Raw genomic sequence first — 23,294 nt, forward strand, 5'->3', positions numbered from 1 at the left:
GTGATGTGAAATCTGTATATTGTTTTCACACCTCTATTAAATGGCCTATTCTGCTAAGTCGCTTGGTTGTTATCAAAGCGTCATCGCTGAGGCGCCGCATAATGAATTAGGCCCCAATGCAGTGACCATAGGGCAGCAACGGTGCCGCCTTCAGGCCCTGCTCTCTGGGTGCTGGCACCACACTCACACCTTAGTTACAGCCCTCACACAAGCAGAAATACTCAGGATTAGAAATATTCTAAATGGTAGAATTAAGCTAATGAACCCCATTATGGAGGGTTCGTTATGGATGAATGAAAACTTTAACTGGCAAACCCATCTAATCATACATTTACATATTAGTAGAGACAAAGACAACCACTTGACGCCATAGCAATGATTTTGTAATAATAGGACCTTTTCGTCTCCTTTCACCAGGATGTAGTCTAAAGGTAGACAATAACAACGTCGACAGGCAACATGTCCACATTTTCAGCCGGATTGGGGTGAACGCCCGCCCTTACTTACAGATACAGCCACGCCCGCTTAGGAACTTTCTGTTGCTGCAGCTCTGGGCACGGGGGTGAGCTGCAATGTCAGCGCGTCTGCGTTGAAGGGACCCACGGCCAACTTTAGTGTGCTGCTGCTCAATCGCTGTGATTAAGAGGATGCCATCCGGCTGGATGATGACAAGGAGGAGGGATAGAAGGAGGCTGCTTCTGGGACTAGTCAGATGACATGTACGTATTATGGCCCTCATTCCGAGTTGTTCGCTCGCAAGGCGATTTTAGCAGAGTTACACACGCTAAGCCGCCGCCTACTGGGAGTGAATCTTAGCTTCTTAAAATTGCGAACGATGTATTCGCAATATTGCGATTACAAACTACTTAGCAGTTTCAGAGTAGCTTCAGACTTACTCGGCATCTGCGATCAGTTCAGTGCTTGTCGTTCCTGGTTTGACGTCACAAACACACCCAGCGTTCGCCCAGACACTCCTCCGTTTCTCCAGCCACTCCTGCGTTTTTCCCGGAAACGGTAGCGTTTTCATCCACACGCCCATAAAACGCCGTGTTTCCGCCCAGTAACACCCATTTCCTGTCAATCACATTACGTTCGCCGGAGCGAAGAAAAAGCCGTGAGTAAAAAAACTATCTTCATAGCAAAATTACTTGGCGCAGTCGCAGTGCGAACATTGCGCATGCGTACTAAGCAGAAAAACGCTGCGATGCGAAGAAAATTACCGAGCGAACTACTCGGAATGAGGGCCTATGTACTGAATAACAGTACAGTGTTGTGGCAGTGTCCTGTCAATGTTACTGCACTTTGTGTTGGTAGGCAGTGTGACAAGTCAGGGGTGCAGATATTGAACTGCATTAGTAGAAGATGAAGTTGCACTCACTTCTGCTGTTTAATTATTCTGTAAAGTTATTTATCAGGTATGTGTTTCTATGCATCTTACGTTCTCAGAAATAATGCTATGGGAACTTTTGGCATATTGGTTGTATCAAGGTAGTACATTAATGAGCAGCCAGGTTATATGACACTGCATTATCTGAGGTGGGCAGGTGCTGCATACAGGAAGCCTTAGGAATACACTATTTTTATTAATAAAACTTGCAGACACGTCTTCGGGTTTTATGTAAGGTATCTAATGCAAGCCCGTGTACCCTCCCAGGGCCCTTCTCTCTCAGCCTCCTCCTGACTGGAAGCTACAGGTGAGGCGGCCTTACTCTTGCCTTCGGGGAATGACATCACAGTCTAAAAAATGGGAGGGGAAGGACTGGAAGTGGGAGGAGTAATGAGTAGAGAGAGGAGGAGTCTGTATAAATTTTTAACCCCCCATCAAAAGAACAGTCTAAATCCGTCCCTGGTAGGGATTAGGGTTAGTAATAGCAGAGAGATACTGGAATGCCAGAGGATTGGAGCTGTGGAAGTGGCAGTCACATGACTGTGGGCACCTGGAAGATGCTGTTGGAGCAGCTACAGCTGCCAGAAGGTAAGTCATTGCTGGGTCACAAGGAAGAAATGTTGGCATTCTAACATGTTGATTTTTCATCACCGTGTACATGATGAATGTCAACATTTTGTACCCAATCACTTTCACCAGGTACAAAATAAATTGTGTGCTTAATTCCCCATGCTGGCCCCTAGAGAATATGGAGCATTTATGTTTGAAAGACAGAACTCCCCTAAATAAAGTGACCCGCAGACAATAATACCCTTCATTGTAGAAATGCTAGTACAGCCCGAGGATGGGAGGGTCACATAATGTACTTGATCATCTCCCGATTCTGGCACACTCGTACTCAAGGACACCCTCATTTCATTGAGTTCTGATTACTTCCTCCCACTCCTATCTCCAAGATTTTTCACGTGCTGCTCCCTTCCTCTGGAATTCTTTACCTCTCCCCCTCAGACTCTCCACCTCTCTACAAAACTTCAAACGGGCTCTTAAGACCCATTTCTTTACCAAACCCAGCCAAATCTCATCCTAACCCTCTGTTCCACGCTCTCTATGTACCCCATCTGTGTCACCCGTCTGTCTACCCCTCCCCTTAGAATGTAAGCTCTCACGAGTAGGGCCCTCTTTCCTCATGTGCTTATCATTTTCTTACTTTAATAATCCTCAACTGCCCAAATCACGCAGTTTTTTAGCCACCTGGAACTTATCTCTGTCATTTACTGGTGTAGTTATGCTTAGTTACCCTGTACTTGTCCTAAATTGTCTTCAACTGTAGTCACTGTTTTCCTGTTTTGATTATGTGCATATGTACTCTGTAATTGGGTGCTGCGGAACCCTTGTGGCGCCATATAAATAAAGGATAATAATAATGATAATAAATTGTAGGGAAGCGCACATAAATAATAGATGATTAAACTGTAACCTTTAAATCATATAAAAAGTAATGCAGTAAATACAAATTTAAAAGGGTCATAAGGGCAATTAGTTTGCTGTTCCTTGTGGATTCACAAATGGGACTCAAAGGTCCTTGAATAAGGAACAGGCACTTCTCACGTACAAATAAACAGACCAGATACCATAATAATGTGAGGGTGCTGTCCAAGGTGAAATGTGAAAAGCTCTTATTATATGATAAGAGAATGGCACAAGGTTGTGGGAGGGTGTAAGCAGGCTCAGAAAATTCCAAAGAATAACTAAAGTATAAAACCTCTTACATGGACATAAGTACGTGTCATATTACACCTTTAAGTAAGTAACAAGCGTAATCAGAATACAGTATTCCTTTAAATAGGATTTGGGATTCGACCAGCAATCTACCTCACCTGTTGAATGTGAACTCGCAATCTGTAATTCACTTCTCCTGTCATATACAATAGTTACATTTAACATACAGCCCATTTGATATAAAATGTACATTAAATATCTCCAACCATAATTTAGGTATTTTTTTTAATATAATATTTAAACATATTATACATATTATTAGTAAAAACAATTTTTAAACTTTATTAAATAAAAAATGACAATTTCTGAGTAAAAAAAAAAAAAAAAAATCTAAAAACTATCAGTTAAGTGGTTAAGATTCGATAGTTGAATGCCATAATTCTATGGCGACTTTCAGATGGCCATCCCTAATTCTGAAGTAAAAACAGTGGGAAAAAGGCCGGGATCCCCATACCACTGCTGGTATATCGGTGAGGTAGGTGATTCCCCCACTATGGGTGTTCACGACACCCATAGAGGGACAACAAAACCTGTGGCGAGCGCAGCTTGCCACAGAGCATGCAGTGTGGCGAGCGCAGCGAGCCCGCCAGAGGCTTTGTTGCGCTCGCCCCCCAGCCGGCATTACACCGCTCGGGATGCCGATGTCGGGATACTGTCATTCGGCATCCCGAGCAGCGGTAAATGATAGCGGACCCAGTCCCAGGCTCCACAATTTCTGATGGCGGCTCTGACTGCAGCTATCGATTTCGACAGCTGCAGTTGGCCATTCACCACAGCAAGGGCAGCTCTGTCCCTGGCTGTGGCAGCTGCCACCTCTGGGCTGTACGTGATATCTTGCAAGACTTGCGACATCTCACGCATGCCCAGAGAGCTGGTGTAGAGACAACGCGTCAGCACTAGGCTGTTGCGCTGTGTGTGGGTGTCTGGCAGGGACCACCAGAGGGAGGAAGTTTTCACTCCCTGGCTCCATCATATGAGATGTTAATGCAACAAGTCGCCAGTGATTCCTGCTTTTCCTCGGTAATGAGGTGAAGCTGGAAGCGTTATACCCACACGATACGTGCCAGGATAACACACCTACCCCTGTGTTTGAAAAATGATAGGGGCTGATTTGTTGGTACTTTATCTGTCACAATTTTATCTAAATCCAAGCATTGATAAATGCCACCCTACATATTAAACCCAAAGTAGGAAACATTAGCAAGGAAAGGCCAATTAGCTGAAAAAATGGTCTGAAAGTGGTAGGGCCATTCCTTGCTAAATTAGAAATCTGTTTTTATGTAGAAATGATAAAATGTTGCAAACTATAGGAAATTAATACTACGCACCCTCTCATACCGAGCTGTATGCAGACATACTCCCATCAACATTGCAATAGAAACTGAAGTATTTCTACAGAATATTGCAAATTCCATTGTCAGCTAATTAACTGATGTAAAAACTTCTATTTTCCCAACTCAGCATCCTATCACTAAAGCGACCACATAGCGGAGGGGAGGTGTGCAGACACACTACAGTATATTTGTAGCGTAAGCCACAGGCTCATACATACAGTACACACAATATAGCATACATACAGTGTATACAATATAGCATACATTATTACATACAGTATATACAGTACACAGAGGGCAGTGAGGCAGGAGCCGGCCCATGTGCGAGTCCTGCAGGACAGATGTGCCGCCGGCAGCCGCCCCTCAGGTACCCAGACTGCAGCAGCTGAGCGGGTTAAACCGCGCCGGAGCCAATCTGGGCAGAGTGATGGGTGTTGCTGTAACGCATGCGCCTCCCTTCCCAGCGACTCACACCGGCTGCACGGAGTCCGGCTGCTGCTGTGTGGTGATCCCGTAACCGGAGCCCGCCCCCGCCACCTCCTCCCCGGCATCAGCACACTGGAGCGCGCACTCACCGCAGCGAGAGGGACCCGGGGGCAGAGCAGGTAAGCAGGCCCGCGGCACTGGGTGGGGTGCTGGGCGGCAGCGGGGAGGTGAGCGGTGTCTCTGCGTGCGGCGGGAGGAGGAGGAGGAGGAGGAGGAGGCGGCAGGCGCACATCCCGTCTGTCCGGTGTCCCCGGGCGGCATGTGCTGTGTGCGGGGAGCCGGCAGAGGGGAGCACACACATGGCAGCAGCATCTGCCGGTGGTTGGGGGCGGTGGTCACCCAGGGGGGAGGGGTGTTGCGGCTCTTGTTGTACACGGGGGCGGCAATCCCATCCCCAGGATCAGCATCATCAGTCTCCGGCACATAACTTCCATAGCATGCCGCGGCGGCTGCGGGGGGAGGAAGTTACATGCGGTACCGCGCTGTAGCTGTGCGTGTGTGATGTGCGGCCGCAGTACTAGTCTCTCTGACACTGGCAGCGGCTGCACATTTATAGCATCAGCAGCACACAGCCCTCCTGCCGCCCGGTCACCCGAGGAGGGAGATAACAATGCACATCCCAAGGTGACCCGGAGATCGCGCTGCTGGTGATGATGCGGCTGCACACAATCGATAGCGGAGGCTGAGGGTAGCGGTGCTGGGGATGGCAGTGTCACGTGTAGTATCAGGGACACTATGGTGCATGCTCTGCTGCTGGGACTCGCACTCACACAGCTTACACTTGTGTCTTCATGGAAATAAGAGGCGTCCTCGCCCGCCTCCTCTCCTCCCATATCCTCTGCACAATAGTTGCATTCATCATCATTCCTTAGCACTGGAATAGAGCTGGGTGTGTGCATACATTTCATTAGGTTAATTTTATATTATGAGGAGGAGGAACATCACTGACAAAACTAGCAGAGTGCTGAGCTGTGCTATTGCAGACACCTACACACAGCGTACAGTAGGCTGGCTCCTTCTCTCTCATACACACATTTCTCTTTTTGCAGATTTTAGATTGTGTCACCAACATCCTCATCACTGAGTTACAGAGAAGCAGTTCATGAAAGACAAGAGCAAGTTAGCTTCAGCCCGGTCTGAGCAAGGAAAATCCTCATCCACCCCTCATCACTCCCAGATGTCTCGCTCCTCTCCTCCTCCTCCATCAGTTACAGATGCAGAAGAGCTGCAAGTTGATTTTGGGCCGGATGGCAGTCCTCTAGGTCCCACTCCAAGTCAAAGCCGCTTCCAGGTGGATCCGGTCACTGAAGTAGCCCGGGAAGCAGCAGCAGCTGGAGGGCAAGAAGGTCCTGCTGATGGCATCACTCATAGGGGAAGGGGTGGTTCAGGTGGAGAGGAGGCTAAAGGACGATTTAGGGTAAACTTTGTGGACCCAGCAGATCCTGATGGAAGCTCCCCTGAGATGCCAAGTGGTGAGGGAGGAGGTGGGGTGAGCTTTCAGAATGGTGACACAGTGCTAAGTGAAGGTAGTGGAACCGGCCATCACTACCACTATGACACTCATACCAATACTTATTATCTGCGGACTTTTGGGCACAACACCATTGATGCAGTGCCCAGGATTGATCACTATCGGCACACAGCTGCCGACCTTGGCGAGAAGTTGTTGCGACCCAGCTTGGCAGAACTGCATGATGAATTTGACAAGGTAAAAAAAGTTTACTCTCCCGGTGTGTTGTTATGTAATGCTATATCAGTTTAATCCATGCTGTGGGTACACTGTATTAGTAAAGTTGTATCTCCTTCCAATGTAACATAATGATTTGATTTTTAAAGGGAAAATTAATTATAAACTTGCATTTTCCATGTAGGGTGCAAATCTCTTATGTCACTAATTGCATGTGGTTCTAGTGATATGTGGTTGTTACGCCTAAAGTTTTTATATTCTCCTCGTACTTGCGTGGGTTTCCTCCGGGTAATCTGGTTTCCTCCCACAATCCAAAAATATACTGGTAGGTTAATTGGCTCCCAACAAAAATTAACCCCAGCGTGAATGTGTGTGCGTATGGTAGGGAATAGATTGTAAAATCCACTAGGAAAGGGACTAATGTGAATGGCCAAATAATCTCTGTAAAGTGCTGCGGAATATGTGTGCGCTATATAAATAACTGGTAATAAATAACGTTTGGGTTACCTCTTTCTATTGTCATAGAAAATGCTCGTGAACCCATATATGATGGTATAAAAAAACCCTACAAAACAGTTTTATAATTATTGACATTTATGATAATGAACTATGTTCGGCTATACATATCCTTTGATCATCCTTGGAGATTATTTTCTCTTTTCAGTAGGGTCCTTATACATATGCAAAAGTCATGTGATACCATGTATTTCCTTGGAGTCATGACTACTTAACTCTTGGGATTTGTCTCTTGCTAAACTGCTAATGAATTCCCACTTGGCCATGCTGTTCTTAGGAAAACACTTGATTAATCCTTTCTTTGGTGCTTTTATAGTTATTTTTATACTTATTACGTACCTATTGAGTTCACTTTAATTTCTGTGATGTCCAAGTTGGCAGATGAACATTACTGATAGCTTATCTGCATTGATAGAAAGTTGGCAAAAAAAACCCCCATCCAATATTTGTATATTACCCACTACACCACAGTTCAAGTAAACTAACATCTGTTCTTGGTGTAGTAATTAAGCCAGCTTTGTAGTGCACAGTGGCTGCAGCAGGCTGGCTTATTTACACACATAGGTGGCAATGTATCATCATCTTCAGACCAGTTCAGCCATCAGCCTCTGTACAAGTGAGGGTTATTAGGCCTATTACTACTCCCCAGATAAAAATATTAGGCCACTAAAAGCTGCATGACTGATTACTGAATAAAGCTGGAGCCTGTTAATAACATGTATTTAATTAAAAATCTGTAAAGTGTTCATTCTAGGCTATTATTTATAGAGTGACAGGAATGTATTGTGACAGTTCATATTTCATATGCAGTTAATGCATTGCCTCAGGGTACACATCTATGGGTCTGCCCACTTTTAAACTTTAAATAACTACTAAAGGTCATTTTGGAAGTGTTTTTACCACTTCGTATTTTTCAGTCAGAGGGGAAAATTTACTAAGATGGGAGTTTTCTTAGAACTGGTGATGTTGCTCACAGCACCCAATCAGATTCTACTTAACATTTATCTAGCTCAGTGATGGCTAACCTTGACACTCCAGCTATTGTTGAACTACACATCCTAGCATTCCCTGCTACAGTTTTGCTATTTGGCCTTGCTAAAACTGATGCAGGGCATGCTGGGACGTGTAGTTCAACAACAGCTGGAGTGTCAAGGTTAGCCATCACTGATCTAGTTGCTTCTATAAGATAATAGAATCTGATTGGTTGCTATGGGCAACATCACCAAGTCTAAAAAACTTAAACCTCAGGATGTTTTATAGAAATGAAAATCTAGTCCAATGTGAACAAAACTCCATAATACAATAATAGCCTCCCGTTCATTCACTGTAGATGTATGCTATACACAGTTCAGCACTCTGTCTTGGAATAATTTTTATTTTTTTGCAATTTAAGTCTCAACTTTTACATTACTTTATTTATACTGCTTTCCCAGGCTTTCCAAAGTGGTTATTGTTGTTGATAGAGCCAATATTGGGTATTGCTGATTGTCTCCAAAAACTTCCAAGTTGGTTAGCCCCTATACGTTTCTGTCTTTTTAAATGTAAATTATCCTATATTCTCTGATTCTCCCTTTGTCTGCAAATTTGCATTTATACATCTGAATGGAAACTCCCATATTGGTTACTTAATTCAAGTGTTTTGTTCAGTTCTTTGTTCCCATAATTCTACCTCTATTCCCTGTCACGTTGTTTGGACTATGGGGGGGAATTCAATTGTTTAGTCTCGTCCGATCTTCTGTCTAAAGCAGAGGTTCTCAAACTCGGTACTCGGGGGCCCACACAGTGCATGTTTTGCAGGTCTCCTCACAGAATCGCAAGTGAAATAATTAGCTCCACCTGTGGACCTTTTAAAATGTGTCAGTGAGTAATTAATACACCTGTGCACCTGCTGGGTTACCTGCAAAACATGCACTGTGTGGGCCCCCGAGGACCGAGTTTGAGAACCTCTGGTCTAAAGTGACGGGAGCTCATGTTGCGATATTCAATTTTCCCCCATTATCGCGCTAATCGCACCCATTTCAGTTGGGTTTTGCAGTGAAAAGCGGAAAAACCTGACTAAACAAATGGGCACGATGCATATTGTCCCATATGGGCACCCAAAAGGGTAATTTCACACATTTCAGCTCGCTACCCCTGGGGGTAGCAAGCTGAAATGAAGATCTTGCGCCTGTCGGCAACAACATTTAAATAGCTGCCAGAGGGTGCGGGGACCAGTAATAACATTTGAATTACCCCCTGTGAGTGTAACGGAGTATAATTTTCTGGTTTCCCACATGGATTAATACTGTACATTTTTTTTCATGAGCAATCCCCTTCACCATTTGCACTGCTTTGAATGTATGTGTTGTCTTTATCAGTATTTTTATCTTCCAGTTGCCTTTACACAATGCTGTTAAATGTGTTACGTCTTATTTATAAAGAGACAATTTTTTTTTTGTCCTTGTGCAAATGTATGCACTGAATCTTATCATGGCATACTTATGTATACTAATAAACCAGTTGTCCTTGAACCACCCAACGTGCCTGTAGATTCTCAGCAGTGGCATAGCTAAGGGGGTTCATTTGTAGTCTTATGCAGGTCACTTTGGGTCTCTGGTAACTGATCTGAAAACTGAAATGAAGTGTATTATTTTATTAAAAGTTACTTAAATAGTGCCATCATATTATGTTGCGCTTTACAATTGGGAACAAACACTAATAAAACAAGACTGGGTAATAACAGACAGACAGAAGCTTACAATTTATAGAGAAAGAGGCATTCATGCACAATTGCTTCCGGTTGCATATTAATCCAGTATACAGAACATGACCTTAATTTCTATCTATAGTATGTGAGCTCCAAAGTAAGAACAGTGGATTCAATGGTGAGTAAAGCTGTGTTTATCAGCAGAATGTCACAGAGACCTTTTAATACATAATTAAGTAAATCATTCATTCTGTATCAGCTGTGGACAAAATGTTAGGCGGTATTAGCAACAAAGGAAACGCTAATTAATAAACCCTATTTGATGTTGTTTAGGGTCACTATGACCCACACTTTACTTTACAAATGATTTAAAGAGCAACTAATCCCCACAATGAACTTCCATATATTTAGAATAATGGTGAAATGCACTATTCAGCATTAAGTTGACTCTCCACTATGGGGTATATGCAATTGCGGTCGAATTCCCGAAATTGTCGAATTTCGGGTCATTTTCGCCAAAAAAAAAAAAAATCGTCAATGCAATTCAGTGCCTTCCGTCAAAAAAACGGACTTTCAAAATTCGACTTTTTGAAATTCGACTTTTTGCAAATTCGACTTTTCTGCAATGATACAAGTGCTGCAATTCGACAAAAGCATATTCAATTCAAGTTTGGAAATTCGACAGCAGTGCTTTTAGACAGTAAATTCGTCATTTTCAATCCGCCACACTTTGGAGGGTGAAAACAATAAAAAAAATGTTAAACATGTTTTTTTTTGGTGTTTTTTTTTTTTTGGGAATAGCATATCTATTTATATTAGAAGGGATTAGGTACTTTTTTTTTTTTTTTTTTGGAGGTACAGGTTGAGTATCCCTTATCCAAAATGCTTGGGACCAGAGGTATTTTGGATATCGGATTTTTCCGTATTTTGGAATGATTGCATACCACAATGAGATATCATGGTGATGGGACCCAAGTCTAAGCACAGAATGCATTTATGTTTCATATACACCTTATACACACAGCTTGAAGGTAATTTTAGCCAATATTTTTAATAACTTTGTGCACTAAAAAAAGTGTGTGTACATTAACAGAATGCATTTATGTTTCATATACACCTTATACACACAGTCTGAAGTTCATTTAATACAATATTTTTAATAACTGTGTGTATTAAACAAAGTTTGAGTACATTGAGCCACAGAAAACAAAGATTTCACTATCTCACTCTCACTCAAAAAAGTCCGTATTTCGGAATATTCCGTATTTCGGAATATTTGGATATGGGATACTCAACCTGTACAAGTATTATTTATATATTTTTTAAAATATTTTTTTTTTTTTTGTGCTGGAACGGTAAAATTAAAAAAACAAATGGCGTGGGGTCCCCCCTCCAAAGCATAACCAGCCTCGAGCTCTTCGAGCTGGTCCTGGTTCTAAAAATGCGGGGAAAAATTGGGCAGGGATCCCCCGTATTTTTAAAACCAGCACCAGGCTCTGCGCCTGGTGCAAAAAATACGGGGGACAAAACGAGCAGGGGTCCCCCCGTATTTTTCACACCAGCATCGGGCTCCACTAGCTGGACAGATAATGCCACAGCCGGGAGTCACTTTTATACAGTGCCCTGCGGCCGTGGCATTAAATATCCAACTAGTCACCCCTGGCCGGGGTACCCTGGGGGAGTGGGGACCCCTTCAATCAAGGGGTCCCCCCCCCAGGCACCCAAGGGCCAGGGGTGAAGCCCGAGGCTGTCCCCCCCCATCCAAGAGAGGCTGATAGCCTTGAGTAAAATGACAAGAATATTGTTTTTTTCCAGTAGTACTACAAGTCCCAGCAAGCCTCCCCCGCAAGCTGGTACTTGGAGAACCACAAGTACCAGCATGCGGGAGAAAAACGGGCCCACTGGTACCTGTAGTACTACTGGGAAAAAAATACCCAAATAAAAACAGGACACAGACACCGTGACAGTAAAACTTTATTACACACTGCCGACACACACATACTTACCTATGTTCACACGCCGACATCGGTCCTCTTCTCCATATAGAATCCACGGATACCTGAAAAGAAAAGTTCAATATACTCACCTCAGCCAGGGTCCAGAGATAAATCCACGTACTTGGCAAAAAAAGAAAACGGACACACGGACCACCGGACTGAAAGGGGTCCCATGCTGACACATGAGACCCCTTACCCCGAATGCCGGGACACCACGTGACTCCTGTCACTGAAGTCCCTTCAGCCAATCAGGAAGCGCTACTTCCGTGGCGCTCACCTGATTGGCTGTGCGCTGTCTGTGCTGTGACAGCGCATCGCACAGCTCGGTCCATTAGTTTCAATGGTGGGAACTTTGCCGTCAGCGGTGGGGTTACCCGCGGTCAGCCGCTGACCGGCGGGTGACCTCACCGCTAGCCGCAAAGTTCCCACCATTGAATATAATGGACGGAGCTGTGCGATGCGCTGTCACAGCACAGACAGTGCACAGCCAATCAGGTGAGCGCCACGGAAGTAGCGCTTCCTGATTGGCTGAAGGGACTTCAGTGACAGGAGTCACGTGGTGTCCCGGCATTCGGTGTAAGGGGTCTCATGTGTCGGCATGGGACCCCTTTCAGTCCGGTGGTCCGTGTGTCCGTTTTCTTTTTTTGCCAAGTACGTGGATTTATCTCTGGACCCTGGCTGAGGTGAGTATATTGATCTTTTCTTTTCAGGTATCCGTGGATTCTACATGGAGAAGAGGACCGATGTCGGCGTGTGAACATAGGTAAGTATGTGTGTGTCGGCAGTGTGTAATAAAGTTTTACTGTCACGGTGTCTGTGTCCTGTTTTTATTTGGGTATTTTTTTTCCAGTAGAACTACAGGTACCAGCGGGCCCGTTTTTCTCCCGCATGCTGGTACTTGTGGTTCTCCAAGTACCACCTTGCGGGGGAGGCTTGCTGGGACTTGTAGTTCTTCTGGAAAAAACAATATTCTTGTCATTTTACTCTAGGCTATCAGCCTCCCATCCGCAGCCATTGGATGGGGGGGACAGCCTCGGGCTTCACCCCTGGCCCTTGGGTGGCTGGGGGGGGGACCCCTTGATTGAAGGGGTCCCCACTCCCCCAGGGTACCCCAGCCAGGGGTGACTAGTTGGATATTTAATGCCACGGCCGCAGGGCACTGCATAAAAGTGACCCCCGGCTGTGGCATTATCTGTCCAGCTAGTGGAGCCCGATGCTGGTGTAAAAAATACGGGGGACCCCTACTCTTTTTGTCCCCCGTATTTTTTGCACCAGCACCAGGCGCAGAGCCCGGTGCTGGTTTTAAAAATACGGGGGATCCCTGCCCAATTTCCCCCCCCGCATTTTTGGAACCAGGACCAGCTCGAAGAGCCCGAGGCTGGTTATGCTTTGGAGGGGGGACCCCACGCCATTTTTTTTTCGTGTTTTTCCCGTTTTTTCCCATTTTTTTAAAATCGCGGCAAAATCCGGCAAATCGGCCGTTTTTCGCCCGCGGGACTGTCGAATCCGTTTTTCATTGAATATGGTGAATTCCGGCAGCCACCTGCCGGAATTCACCTGTCGAATTGTGTCGAATTTAAAAACGGCGATAATTTGCCGCGATTCGCCGTGAATTGCATATACCCCTATAGATCTGTTTATGTAAAGGAGGTTTTTGCAAGTTCCTCATCACTCCAAAACATACTACAGGTTGAGTATCCCATATCCAAATATTCCGAAATACAGACTTTTTTGAGTGAGAGTGAGATAGTGAAACCTTTGTTTTCTGATGGCTCATTGTACACACACTTTGTTTAATGCACAAAGTTATAAAAAATATTGTCTACAATTACCATCAGGCTGTGTGTATAAGGTGTATATGTAACATAAATGCATTCTGTGCTTAGACTTGGGTCTCATCACCATGATATCTCATTTTCTCTGACGTCCTAGTGGATGCTGGGACTCCGTCAGGACCATGGGGAATAGCGGCTCCGCAGGAGACAGGGCACAAGAATAAAAGCTTTAGGATCAGGTGGTGTGCACTGGCTCCTCCCCTATGACCCTCCTCCAAGCCTCAGTTAGATTTTTGTGCCCGAACGAGAAGGGTGCAGGCTAGGTGGCTCTCCTGAGCTGCTTAGAATAAAAGTATATTTTAGGTTTTTTTATTTTCAGTGAGTCCTGCTGGCAACAGGCTCACTGCATCGTGGGACTAAGGGGAGAAGAAACGGACTCACCTGCGTGCAGAGTGGATCGGGTTTTTTAGGCTACTGGACATTAGCTCCAGAGGGACGATCACAGGTTCAGCCTGGATGGGTCCCGGAGCCGCGCCGCCGGCCCCCTTACAGAGCCAGAAGAGCGAAGAGGTCCGGTGAAATCGGCGGCAGAAGACGATCCTGTCTTCAGACTAAGGTAGCGCACAGCACCGCAGCTGTGCGCCATTGCTCTCAGCACACTTCACACTCCGGTCACTGAGGGTGCAGGGCGCTGGGGGGGAGCGCCCTGAGACGCAATATAACATGATATACCTTAGATTGGCTAAAGAATACATCACATATAGCTCTGGGGCTATATGGATGTATTTTAACCCCTGCCATTTTTTACAGAAAAAGCGGGAGATAAGGACGTCGTGAAGGGGCGGAGCCTATCTCCTCAGCACACAAGCGCCATTTTCCCTCACAGCTCCGCTGGAAGGACGGCTCCCTGACTCTCCCCTGCAGACTTGCTACTGAATCAGGGTAAAAAAGAGAAGGGGGGGCACTATTGGCAGCTAAAAACTATATAAACAGCAGCTATAAGGGAATAACACTTATATAAGGTTATCCCTGTATATATATATAGCGCTTGGTGTGTGCTGGCAGACTCTCCCTCTGTCTCTCCAAAGGGCTTGTGGGGTCCTGTCCTCTATCAGAGCATTCCCGGTGTGTGTGCTGTGTGTCGGTACGTGTGTGTCGACATGTATGAGGAGGAAAATGATGTGGAGGCGGAGCAATTGCCTGGGTTAGTGATGTCACCCCCTAGGGAGTCGACACCTGACTGGATGATCGTATTTAAAGAATTAAGTGATAATGTCAGCACTTTGCAAAGAACGGTTGATGACATGAGACAGCCGGCAAATCAATTAGTGCCTGTCCAGGCGTCTCAGACACCGTCAGGGGCCCTAAAACGCCCGTTACCTCAGTGGGTCGACACAGATCCAGACACAGATACTGAGTCTAGTGTCGACGGTGAGGAGACAAACGTAATGTCCAGTAGGGCCACACGTTACATGATCACGGCAATGAAGGAAGCATTGAACATTTCTGACACTACAAGTACCACAAAGAAGGGTATTATGTGGGGTGTGAAAAAACTACCAATAGTTTTCCCTGAGTCAGATGAGTTAAATGAGGTGTGTGATAAAGCGTGGGTTTCCCCCGACAAAAAACTGCTAATTTCTAAAAAATTATTGGCACTATATCCTTTCCCGTTAGAGGTTAGGACACGTTGGGAAACACCCCCTAGGGTAGATAAGGCGCTCACACGTTTATCTAAACAAGTAGCGTTACCGTCTCCTGATACGGCCACCCTCAAAGAACCAGCGGATAGAAGGCTGGAAAATATTCTTAAAAGTATATACACACATACTGGTGTTATACTGCGACCAGCAATCGCTTCAGCCTGGATGTGCAGTGCTGGCGTCGCGTGGTCGGATTCCCTGACTGAAAATATTGATACCCTGGATAGGGACAATATACTGTTAACTATAGAGCATTTGAAGGATGCATTACTATATATGCGTGATGCACAGAGGGATATTTGCACCCTGGCATCAAGAGTAAGTGCTATGTCCATTTCTGCCAGAAGAGCGTTATGGACGCGACAGTGGTCAGGCGATGCGGATTCCAAACGACATATGGAAGTATTGCCGTATAAAGGGGAGGAGTTATTTGGGGCTGGTCTATCGGACCTGGTGGCCACGGCAACGGCTGGAAAATCCACCTTTTTACCCCAGGTCACTTCACATCAGCAGAAAAAGACACCGTCTTTTCAAACTCAGTCCTTTCGTTCCCATAAGTACAAGCGAGCTAAAGGCCATTCCTTCCTGCCCCGGGGCAGAGGAAGGGGAAAAAGACTGCACCATGCAGCCGCTTCCCAGGAGCAGAAGCCCTCCCCTGCTTCTGCCAAGTCTTCAGCATGACGCTGGGGCTTTACAAGCAGACTCAGACATGGTGGGGGCCCGTCTCAAGAATTTCAACGCCCAGTGGGCTCACTCGCAAGTGGACCCCTGTATTCTACAGGTGGTATCGCAGGGGTACAAACTGGAATTCGAGGCGTTTCCCCCTCGCCGGTTCCTGAAGTCTGCTCTACCAAAGTCTCCCTCCGACAGGGAGGCAGTTTTGGAAGCCATTCACAAGCTGTATTCCCAGCAGGTGATAATCAAGGTACCCCTCCTACAACAGGGAAAGGGGTATTATTCCACGCTGTTTGTGGTACCGAAGCCGGACGGCTCGGTGAGACCAATTTTAAATCTAAAATCCCTGAACACTTACATAAAGAGGTTCAACTTCAAGATGGAATCACTCAGAGCGGTGATAGCAAACCTGGAAGAAGGGGACTATATGGTGTCTCTGGACATCAAGGATGCTTATCTCCACGTCCCAATCTACCCGTCTCACCAAGGGTACCTCAGGTTTGTAGTACAAGACTGTCATTATCAGTTTCAGACGCTGCCGTTTGGGTTGTCCACGGCACCTCGGGTCTTTACCAAGGTAATGGCCGAAATGATGATTCTTCTTCGAAGAAAAGGCATCTTAATTATCCCTTACTTGGACGATCTCCTGATAAGGGCAAGGTCCAGGGAACAGTTAGAAGTCGGAGTAGCACTATCTCAGGTAGTGTTACGTCAGCACGGGTGGATCCTAAATATTCCAAAATCGCAGCTGATTCCAACGACACGTCTACTGTTCCTAGGAATGATTCTGGACACAGTCCAGAAAAAGGTGTTTCTCCCGGAGGAGAAGGCCAGGGAGTTATCCGAGCTAGTCAGGAACCTCCTAAAACCAGGCCAGGTGTCAGTGCATCAGTGCACGAGGGTCCTGGGAAAAATGGTGGCTTCTTACGAAGCGATTCCATTCGGAAGAATCCATGCAAGAACGTTTCAGTGGGATCTACTGGACAAATGGTCCGGATCGCATCTTCAGATGCATCAGCGGATAACCCTGTCGACAAGGACAAGGGTGTCTCTTCTGTGGTGGCTGCAGAGTGCTCATCTACTAGAGGGCCGCAGATTTGGCATTCAGGATTGGGTCCTGGTGACCACGGACGCCAGCCTGAGAGGCTGGGGGGCAGTCACACAGGGAAAAAATTTCCAGGGCTTGTGGTCAAGCATGGAAACATCTCTTCATATAAACATTCTGGAACTAAGGGCCATTTACAATGCCCTAAGTCAAGCGAAACCCCTGCTTCAGGGTCAGGCGGTATTGATCCAATCGGACAACATCACGTCAGTCGCCCACGTAAACAGACAGGGCGGCACGAGAAGCAGGAGGGCAATGGCAGAAGCTGCAAGGATTCTTTGCTGGGCGGAAAATCATGTGATAGCTCTGTCAGCAGTGTTCATTCCGGGAGTGGACAACTGGGAAGCAGACTTCCTCAGCAGACACGACCTTCACCCGGGAGAGTGGGGACTTCACCCAGAAGTCTTCCACCTGATTGTAAACCGTTGGGAAAAACCAAAGGTGGACATGATGGCGTCACGTCTAAACAAAAAACTAGACAGATATTGCGCCAGGTCAAGGGACCCTCAGGCAATAGCGGTGGACGCTCTGGTGACACCGTGGGTGTACCAGTCAGTGTATGTGTTCCCTCCTCTGCCTCTCATACCAAAAGTACTGAGAATCATAAGAAGGAGAGGAGTAAGAACGATACTCGTGGTTCCGGATTGGCCAAGAAGGACTTGGTACCCGGAACTTCAAGAGATGCTCACGGAAGACCCGTGGCCTCTACCTCTAAGAAAGGACCTGCTCCAGCAGGGGCCTTGTCTGTTCCAAGACTTACCGCGGCTGCGTTTGACGGCATGGCGGTTGAACGCCGGATCCTGAAGGAAAAAGGCATTCCAGATGAAGTCATCCCTACCCTGGTCAAAGCCAGGAAGGATGTAACCGCAAAACATTATCACCGCATTTGGCGAAAATATGTTGCGTGGTGTGAGGCCAAGAAGGCCCCTACAGAGGAATTTCAACTGGGTCGTTTCCTCCATTTCCTGCAAACAGGACTGTCTATGGGCCTAAAATTAGGGTCCATTAAGGTTCAAATTTCGGCCCTGTCGATTTTCTTCCAGAAAGAACTGGCTTCAGTACCTGAAGTTCAGACATTTGTAAAAGGGGTACTGCATATACAACCTCCTTTTGTGCCTCCAGTGGCACCTTGGGATCTCAAATGTTGTTTTGAGGTTCCTTAAGTCACATTGGTTTGAACCACTCACCACTGTGGACTTAAAATATCTCACATGGAAGGTGACGATGCTGTTAGCCCTGGCTTCAGCCAGGCGTGTGTCAGAATTGGCGGCTTTATCATATAAAAGCCCTTACTTAATTTTTCATTCTGACAGGGCAGAATTGAGGACTCGTCCTCAATTTCTCCCTAAGGTGGTTTCTGCCTTTCACATGAACCAACCTATTGTGGTGCCTGCGGCTACTAGGGACTTGGAGGACTCCAAGTTATTTGACGTTGTCAGGGCTCTGAAAATATGTTTCCAGGACGGTGGGAGTCAGAAAGTCTGACTCGCTGTTTATCCTGTATGCACCCAACAAGCTGGGTGCTCCTGCTTCTAAGCAGACTATTGCTCGTTGGATTTGTAGTACAATTCAACTTGCACATTCTGTGGCAGGCCTGCCACAGCCAAAATCTGTGAAAGCCCATTCCACAGGGAAAGTGGGCTCATCTTGGGCGGCTGCCCGAGGGGTCTCGGCTTTACAACTTTGCCGAGCAGCTACTTGGTCAGGGGCAAACACGTTTGCAAAATTCTACAAATTTGATACCCTGGCTGAGGAGGACCTGGAGTTCTCTCATTCGGTGCTGCAGAGTCATCCGCACTCTCCCGCCCGTTTGGGAGCTTTGGTATAATCCCCATGGTCCTTACGGAGTCCCAGCATCCACTAGGACGTCAGAGAAAATAAGATTTTACTTACCGATAAATCTATTTCTCGTAGTCCGTAGTGGATGCTGGGCGCCCATCCCAAGTGCGGATTGTCTGCAATACTTGTACATAGTTATTGTTAACTAAATCGGGTTATTGTTGTTGTGAGCCATCTTTTCTGAGGCTCCTTCGTTGTTATCATACTGTTAACTGGGTTCAGATCACAAGTTGTACGGTGTGATTGGTGTGGCTGGTATGAGTCTTACCCGGGATTCAATATCCTTCCTTATTATGTACGCTCGTCCGGGCACAGTATCCTAACTGAGGCTTGGAGGAGGGTCATAGGGGGAGGAGCCAGTGCACACCACCTGATCCTAAAGCTTTTATTCTTGTGCCCTGTCTCCTGCGGAGCCGCTATTCCCCATGGTCCTTACGGAGTCCCAGCATCCACTACGGACTACGAGAAATAGATTTATCGGTAAGTAAAATCTTATTATCGTATGCAATTATTCCAAAATACGGAAAATTCCGATATCCAAAATACCTACGGTCCCGAGCATTTTGGATAAGGGATACTCAACCTGTACTCATGCAACATTCTAAATCTTTGTCACGGTGCTAAGTGGATATCATGGAATACAAAAATAGATAGGGAGACCCCACCCTCCTACGCAATAGCGGCGTACTCTAAACTATACAGGAGACCGTATTCTGCACAGATTTATTTAAGCATAAAAAACAAATTTAGCTGGGTATTTTATAAGATTTAACATGTAGCAATGTGAAACAAATAGCATTAATTCTGTTTTTGTAGGACAAATCTTCCATATCTACATTTGATCCAAAAGTATTCCCTTTTTAATCCTCTTAAAATAAAAATAATTGGGTATTTACTATTCTCTTTCCTACATAAACAGCCTTGCAGCCTGGACATTCCATAAAGGTTAATCAATTTACCTTACAGAATGAGTTTGCCACAACTGCTCTTGTATATGTAGAACAATGCAAATTTATACTTGTCATTGTAGCTTAGCAGTGTGGACTGATGATGGCATAGTACTAAAAAATATTCTGCCACCTCCTCATGGCAGGCCAATTATAATCATTTGCAGAGCAGCACAATTGTGCGTGTCCCTGTAGTACATGGACAAAACGAAAAAACAAAAATTCTGCTGGTGCAAATGACAATTTATGTGCCCCCAGAGATGTCAGTCTCTGCCTCCTCTACCCCTCTCCTCAAATAATGTGTCTGACTCCACCCCTCGTCCTACAATAAGATGTCTGAGTTGTTGTTTATTCCAGGCAGAATCTACTTTGTGAGCAGAAAGATACAGAAGGGATGTTCTATTTATATTGCACTTTATTTGTATAGCACTACCACATTTCACATTGCTTTCCAGAGAATTAAATAATTCACATCAGTACTTCATTAGATGGTACAGTGTAAATTCCCAGATATTTTTGGACTAAAACATAAACATTTGGGTGGACAAGATTATAAATGATGGTCTAATGGATGATAAAACCAATAAAGGAATATATTATACTGTGCTAGCATCTCCATGCAGAATATGGTAGAACATTTCTACTTAAGCAGAAAACAGTGCTGAATGGTATTACTTATAAAAGAAGTTAGTCTATGCTTAAATCAAGAAAGTGTTAAATTCGCAGGTCAGTTTTACCTGGGCTTTCCACTGCAACTTTATAAAGTAATATGTAATAATAGTTTTTCCCTCCATCATGCACATGGGCAGATTCAGGGGTGTGCACATCGCCGATGTCGCACATAATGGGGTGATTTTTTCAATGTATTTTTCAATTGTTTTTGTTTTGCTGCTATGTATGAGTCAGGGGCGTAGTGTTATACACACTGCACCAGGTAGAGCGCGTTATACACACTGCACCAGGTAGAGCGCGTTATACACACTGCACCAGGTAGAGCGCTTAGACCAATGCAGCCACCACCTCAGGCCCCACAGACGCAGTGATCGCAGGTGTCTGTGGAGGGGGTGTCCACAGTGATCGTGGATGTCAGCAAGGGAAGGGGGTGCCCACAGTCATTACGGGTGTCAGTGGGGGTGCCGAGGGGATGGATGAATGACATATAGTGCAGCAGCTCTGGTCCTCCTTCTGCTCTGGTGCTGCAGCGATGGCCACTGACAGGGTCAGTTCATCTGAGCCCAGTGTGACAGATGTAGGAGCCCGCTTACATCTAATACCCAACCCAACCCCCCCACCCCCATACACACACAACACATACATAGTCACCGGCTCTCAAGCCCCCCCTTCCTCGCAGCACATATATAGCCACCAGCTCTCACCCCTGACTTCCCCCGCTGGAACAGCACATACAGTCACTAGTGCCCCTTCCCCCCCACAGCACATATAGACAGGAGAAGAGCGATAAGGCTCCTCCTCCTCTATTTAAGTCCTGAATACAGAGCAAGCGCTGATTTGCTGCTGCGGAGTGCGTCCCCGGGGACCCTCCCATTTTTTAAAAGTGAGTCCCCGGACTTCAGTAGTGGGTAAAATACGCGCTATAGCGCGTTTCTGTGATCACTGAGTGCCCTTGTTAATTTTATGATCCCTATTAGTGCCTTTGTTCACATTATGTCACATTGCAGGGCTGCCAGTACACAGTATGCAACACAGTACCCCACAATTCACATTATGACATACAGTGCCTCTAGTTCATATTATGCCACACTATAGAGGCTCCACTTCATATTGTGCCAAATTACAGTGTCCCACTTCATATTATGTAACATTATTATGCCCTCCATTTAATTTTCTACCACATTACAATGAACAGGTCCAGGGAAATAACTAGATAAATTGTAGGCCTCAAGGCAAAATATTGTAAGGGCTCTTATGTACCACCCAATGGTGAAAAATTTATATAACACATATAACTTGGACAGCTTTGACAAGGTGGGCCCCTCTCCACTCTGGGCCCCATAGCAGCTGCACTCCCTGCAACTATGGTAGCTATGCCCTTGGTATGAGTCTAAGATGCACCACACATGCGCCCTTGTTGTGTGTGTGCAGAGTCTCTGTTCTAATTCCAGGAGAAGTGTATTGAAAATGTAGTGGGTGTTCTTGGACGGTGACAGATGCCTTAGCACACGCATTATGGCAGTGTCTCGGAGTGTTGGGGAAAGTGGTTGCTTACACAGACTCTTGACTGCCCACATAGGAGACCATACACAGATGGAGAAATTGCACCTGCCATAGTGCTAATGCAGGTTTGAGGGTGCGACTGGTAGTAGCGTCTAATGATGCACCTATCCGTATGTGTATACGGATTGAATAAATGAGCGTCTCGGGCATTGCAAATTCAGACGCACGGAAGTACACAAGGGAAGGACTTGGCTGTGGTCACTTCTGCATCCACCTCTCAATTGGGCACCCAATGCTTCTGCAACTCTAGAGGGAAGCTACTTCCGAACACACACACACACACACACACACACACACACACACACACACACACACACACACACACACTATATCAGGATCATAGTCAGGTGATGATAATTATCATAATTTTCATGTGTAGGTTGAAACGCAGTCATTGACTGAAATAGAAACAGCCGTGTAGGAGACTTAAAACTGGTTAAGGAACAGCCAAACTCTGCAACAAAGGTGGAAGACGGTTTCATGTCACAGGTCATACACCATAGCAAGACTGAGCACAGCACCAAGACACAAGGTAGTTATACTGCATCAGCAAGGTCTCTCCCGGGCAAAGATTTCAAAGCAGACTGGGGTTTCAAGATGTGCTGCTCAAGCTCTTTTGAAGAAGCACAAAGAAACGGGCAATGTTGAGGCCTGTAGATGTAGTGGTCAGCCAAGGAAACTTACCCTGCATAGAAACAAAATAACCCACCCAAATCTAACTCTCTCTGCACATGTTATATCTGCCACACCTGCAGTGCACATGGTTTTGCCCAACTGCTAACAAATTTGCTGTTGTGATCAACTCTGAATTACCCCCTTAGTGCATTAGATGGAAGACACATGCTTACTTCCCTTTGAAATCGGCAGATGTCCAGCAGTGCCATCATCTCAGAACTGGCAGAAACCAGTGGAACCCATGTTCACTCGTCTACTGTTCAGAGAAGTCTGGCCAAAAATATGCAGCCAAAGAGCCATACCTTTGACATGGAAACAAGGCCAAGCGACTCAACTATGCATAAAAACATAGGAACTGGGGTGTAAAAATAAATGTCAGCAGGTGCTCTGGACTGTCTGTTTTGCTGTAACAGAAGGCGGTTTGTTTGCAGAAGGACTGGAGAGCGGTACAATAATGAGTGTCTGCAG

At 45.8% G+C, this 23,294-nt stretch overlaps 1 protein-coding gene across 2 annotated transcripts in view; it reads left to right on the plus strand.

Moving 5' to 3' along the window:
• The first annotated feature begins 4,919 nt into the window (after nucleotides 1-4,919).
• SLC12A2 (solute carrier family 12 member 2) overlaps nucleotides 4,920-23,294 on the plus strand; it is a 228,283-nt gene continuing 209,908 nt past the window's right edge. Inside the window, exons 1-2 of one of the 2 annotated variants that reach the window (XM_063964250.1) lie at nucleotides 4,920-5,105; nucleotides 6,036-6,694. In XM_063964250.1, coding sequence (XP_063820320.1) covers nucleotides 6,089-6,694 — 606 coding nt within the window. In that variant the 5' untranslated portion in view covers nucleotides 4,920-5,105; nucleotides 6,036-6,088. Of the gene's footprint in view, nucleotides 5,106-5,409; nucleotides 5,611-6,035; nucleotides 6,695-23,294 lie in introns of those variants that run through there. The other variant, XM_063964251.1, reaches the window with a different exon arrangement.

The sequence above is a fragment of the Pseudophryne corroboree genome, chromosome 1 (assembly GCF_028390025.1).
Source record: "Pseudophryne corroboree isolate aPseCor3 chromosome 1, aPseCor3.hap2, whole genome shotgun sequence".
In the NCBI taxonomy this organism is placed as follows: Eukaryota; Metazoa; Chordata; class Amphibia; order Anura; family Myobatrachidae; genus Pseudophryne; species Pseudophryne corroboree.